At 42.9% G+C, this 4837-nt stretch overlaps 1 protein-coding gene across 2 annotated transcripts in view; it reads right to left on the bottom strand.

The window, feature by feature from the left end:
* The window catches only part of VWA3A (von Willebrand factor A domain containing 3A), a 67998-nt gene that overhangs the window by 54704 nt on the left and 8457 nt on the right, over positions 1-4837 (bottom strand). For both annotated transcript variants that reach the window (XM_025207017.1, XM_025207018.1), the window contains exons 4-6: positions 2853-2977; positions 2703-2777; positions 1122-1176 (exon numbers count right to left, since the gene is read on the bottom strand). In XM_025207017.1, coding sequence (XP_025062802.1) covers positions 1122-1176; positions 2703-2777; positions 2853-2977 — 255 coding nt within the window. The remainder of the gene's footprint in view (positions 1-1121; positions 1177-2702; positions 2778-2852; positions 2978-4837) is intronic.

Genomic DNA, 4837 nt, shown 5'->3' with positions numbered 1-4837 from the left:
CGGCCCCCCCCCCCCACCCACCAACACTACTACCCCCCACCCCACACTACTACCCCTGCCCCCAGCTAGGCTGGCTCCATGCCACACTGTGCAGCCAGAAACCGCATGGTGCTGGCCAGAGCAGGCTGGCTCCAGCAGGACGTGGTTCCCAAGTGTAGGACCAGGACCGCATGGTGTGTGGCATGGAGCCAGCCCGGCTCAGCCTGGCCCCTTCGGAATGGGGCGATTGCTGGCGATCCTCCCTACTCCCTTCCCTCTGCCCATTCTTATCTGAGTTTCCATTCTCAGATGGAGGGAGGGCGGGGGAACAGCCCCATAGTTGCCAGGCCAGAAGGTTGTACTAGGAAGAAGCTTCCGGTTGGGGGCTTGGGGTGAGGTGGGGCCCAGTGGGCCTTGCTGCTGCTGCCACTGGGTCCCACTGCCAGCTCCTCCTGCTGGTGGTGCCTTGTCAGCTTTGGCAGGCAGCCACCGGCATGTAATAATTTTCTAAGTTTCAGAGGGGCCCCACAGGCCGGACAGAATGGCCTGGTGGGCTGGATCTGGCCTGCAGGCCATATTTTGCCCACCCCTGTCCTATACACTGCCATTTTAACTTCAAGTGTTATATTTATTGATATAAAAATGGGACAATGATAGAACCATAAGAAAAAGGAGGTTTCACTTGTAGCTTGCTCTAATAAGCAGACAAGTTCCTTCCTTCCCAAGACATGTCCGTTATTTGGAAAAGGGAAGGATTGCCTCATTTTGCAGTATCCTCATCAGGCCAATCCAGCAACTGTTGGGAGCTAGTCTTTGGGATACTGCTTACTTTCTGGCCCTGTATATATATAATCCTTAGAGGTAACAGCCACTAAGATTATAAAGAAAAGAAAAGACTATATGTTAAAAAGCAAAATAGCTATCTTAGTAAAGGATGAAAATAAATCTTAAATGGCACTTTAAAAACAATTAATGAAACAATATAACAACGAGAAAAGAAAACATTGCTATACATTGCTTCCATGTTTTACAATATGGGAAAAAATAGAAAGTTTTCTCCAGGGTGATTCTAGGGTTAATTTATTCTTTACCTTGAGGTAGAGAGTTCCCTTAAAAAATCATATTGAAAAATTAAATCTTACCTGTCTGCTGTCCTCCAAAAGCCACTGAATTCGCTGGTGATAAAGCTGCATTACTCTGTACAGGCACAGAATATATGTAACTACTGTATTCCTTTGAATGGTACGTCAGTTTGTAATTCAGAACATTTTCATCCCAATTCAATTTCTCTGTTGGGTACACGGCCACTTTTTAAATGCACTGTATTTTCTTGCATACCAAATGTAACTTTCCCCCAAAATGGGATGCATGTATTAAGCAGGGAAGCTGATTTTCTGCCCGGGGATAGAAGCATCATGCTTTGATCCCTGAACCACAGTACAGCAACTGTGGTATTACCACCAGGAAGCTGAGGGAGTGAACTCACTTAACTGTTCATTGTTCTTCACTTCAGAGGTTAATGAACATCTCTCCTTTTTAATGGACTTGCTGTTCCACTAATCAAGCTGCTATTTCTTAGGGCAATTTTTTTTTGTCTACAAGCTACTTCTGGGCTCCCTCCTATTTTATAGCCTTGGAGATTCTTTAGCTCTTTTCAAAATCTTAGATCCAGCTATGGAAACCAGTCTTCAGAAACAGCTGGGTTTTACCTTTAGTTAAGTAGGAAAGGGAAGGTGAGTTATCTGAAGATTAGGCTATGTGTCTGTTCTATTCGGCCATAAGTTTGGAAAAATCCTTTTTCCTTCATTCCACCTTTCAAAAACAAGGTGTGTACTATATGCCAAGGCATGTTATATGTGAGAAAATACGGTATGTATTTATAATGCTCTCCTTCAGCACTAGAGATTGCAATGTTAATTATTTAAATACATCTTTCTTTAGAATTGTTTACTTGATTAAATAGCTAATTGCCCTGAAAAACAGTGAGATCAACAGAGGCATTTAGATGTGTGTAACTGATGCACTGAAAGCTGTTCATTTAGCAAAGACCTAGGAACTTTCACAGAAGACTGAGCTGGGTACTATAATGTTATACTGCAGTCTACTGAGCACATTCAACAAGTTTGCTTGTCAAATGATTGCTTGATTTTGGAGATTTGTCTTATAATTTTAATGATTTGGTGCTTCCAAAACCAATGAGAAAGTATATGCATTTACAATTTATACAGAAATATTTCAAGCTTCAGACATCAAATACAGGATTTTCTTCTTTCCTTCCTCCCCAAAACATACCCGTGTGGCTAAGATGCGTAGAGACCAGCCTTGGACTATTAGATTACTGGCTTGAAAGCAAGCCAATAAATAAAAGCCAGTAAGCATCTTAATGATTTTCAGGGGCCTATCTGAAATGAATCAAACCTTCTCAGTTCAGGTCCTACTTGACAACTGTCCTCATCACCATTCTACTGTCTTCCAGCAACCTAATAGCTCTCATGGAAAAGGGTAATGCTTGAATACAGAACTCACCCAAAATGTCATGGGTTGGTAGGTTGGGATTGAGATATACTACAGCAGTATCATGACGGAAGCACGCACAGCTACTGCTTATGTTTCATTTATCACAACTCCAGGGCTGTCATAGGTGAACGATTCTCCGCTTACAAAAATTTAATCTGTGGATTACTGTAAAATCTTAAAACTGTAGCACATAATATTATACTTACTCAGACAGTTTGGATTCAAAATTCACAACAGTCTCTGCTGTAAACTCTATCTGTTCAGTGGCATTTTCAGCATTCCTAGAAGAACCATTATTTACCATTAATAATGTAAACAAATATAATTGATTAAAGAAGGCATACCATTGTACTTACAAGACAAAAGTGCCCTTCTTTATGAGATCTTCTAATGTTAATTGCATAGATTCTAAACCATGAATCCTTAGCCATTCTTCTGTGGTTTGCATCTCGCTAGAGTGAACTTTATTTTTTTGCACTTTCTGTAGATTAAAAGCAAGAGAACAACTGAAGATGCTGACAGGAAACAGCACATGCTGTTCAAATATGATAGTAGCAAAGCGATAACATTTGGTATGGGATAGAAATTGAAGAGCATTATGATTTGACACAAATCTAGCTGCAGTAACCAGGAGTCTGCCTAACGGGTATCATACCCTATGCACTTGAAACAAATGTTATTGTCTTACCATATTTACTCAAATACAAGAGGAGTTTTTTCCCTCCCAGCTGACATAGGGAAAAAAGCCCTTCTTACAACTGCACACAAGAAAATCTCACTAAATACAGTGTCTATCATTAAACTGCTACCAAGAGCAGGACATGTTCAGCAATGGAAACCAACTATGAAGTTAGTTTAAATGGAGCCAACACTGAGCATGATTATAAAAAAACATAGTCAACACTGGGCAAATGTGTGTGTGTGTGTGTGTGTGTGTGCGCGCGCACACAGCCCTGGCATGTTCCTCTTGGTGCCAAAAATGTTACATTTGATCTTAGCCAAAAAGGCCGAAATGCTGTTGGAAACGTACCTCAAGAATAGGTTAGTGCAGCCTGTAAGAATAAGATATGCGGTAGTGCCTATTAAGCACAGTCTCCTCACTGCCAACTCTTTTTAAAGTCATAGTGAATCATAGCCACTACACTGAAAACATTATGACTTCCTCTTCACTCCAATAGCTGAGCTGCACCTTTCTTTCCCATTTCCAATTACTCCTGTTTCTTGACTAGTCTTAAATGCCTGGCAAACATCATAAAACAGGGTCCCAAATAGTTCACCAAGAATCCCTCTGTCACTTCCTCCCTCAGCCTGACACATATGATGAGTGTGACCCCAAGCTCCATAAGATGAAGCCAGACCAGATTTCCTGCACCTCACCTGCATATCATTGTTTTGAGCAACCCAGGACTCATGACAAGAACGCTCAGTTCCAGTCATGAGCGGAGGCTAATAAGTACATGGATCCTTTGTGATGGGGGAAGGGTATCTGGAGAACACACACATACTGACCAGTGCTGAGCTATACAAGAATGGTTAGGGAGGATAAGAGGGAAAGGGAAAAGCTGGACCCCCTAAAAGGGGACCCAGAGGGAACCCCAGAAGATGAAGAAAACTCCAGCTCAGAAATGGAGACCCAGGAGGGACAGGAGAAACCTCCAGCAAACCCAAAGACAGACCAGGGAAGCTGGGAAACCCCAAAGTACAAGAGAAACCTGAAGTTCCCCCACACCCTCACTATCCGGATAAGGGAGCTAGCGCCCCTGAAGGAACTCCGCGGGGTGTCAGAAAACTTCAGCCTGAACAAACACCCTAAGAAGATAAGGAAATGAGAAAGACACACAGCAACTGCCCCTCAGCTTTTATCCTAATAGCTTCAGTAAATGTGAGGAGCCTGATAAAGAAAGAGAAATAGGTACCATATGATATCCTACCCTGATAGGGAGACAAAATGAGACCCCCCCACCTCCTCCCCCCCACAACATAGGCAGATTATTCCAAACAGGTTGCTACAAGTCACCTTTGAAAAAGAGGGAGGGAAATTTGACCTCCTAAATGTTTACGCTCCAGCCAATAAAGAAGAAAAAAACGGGTGTGCCTTCCTAAAGAGCACAGCTGTGGAAATGCCCAGTATCTGGCTAGTGGTGATCACAGGAGACTTCAACTGCATCATTGACAAGGGAGACAGAATAAGCAGAGGCCAAAAGATGGGCTTAAACAGATCCTCCTGGTTACTGAAGCAACTTGCCTATGACCACTGCCTGGTGGATGTGGGCAAAGGAGCCCAAAGGCCTGGGGGAAACTTCACCCGAGTGGACCCTATAGGGCAAACGAAGTCACACAC

This window comes from Alligator sinensis, unplaced genomic scaffold, assembly GCF_000455745.1.
Source record: "Alligator sinensis unplaced genomic scaffold, ASM45574v1 scaffold330_1, whole genome shotgun sequence".
Lineage (NCBI taxonomy): Eukaryota > Metazoa > Chordata > Crocodylia > Alligatoridae > Alligator > Alligator sinensis.
Note: the sequence above shows the minus strand (reverse complement) of the source record. Positions and strands in the feature narration are given on the sequence as shown.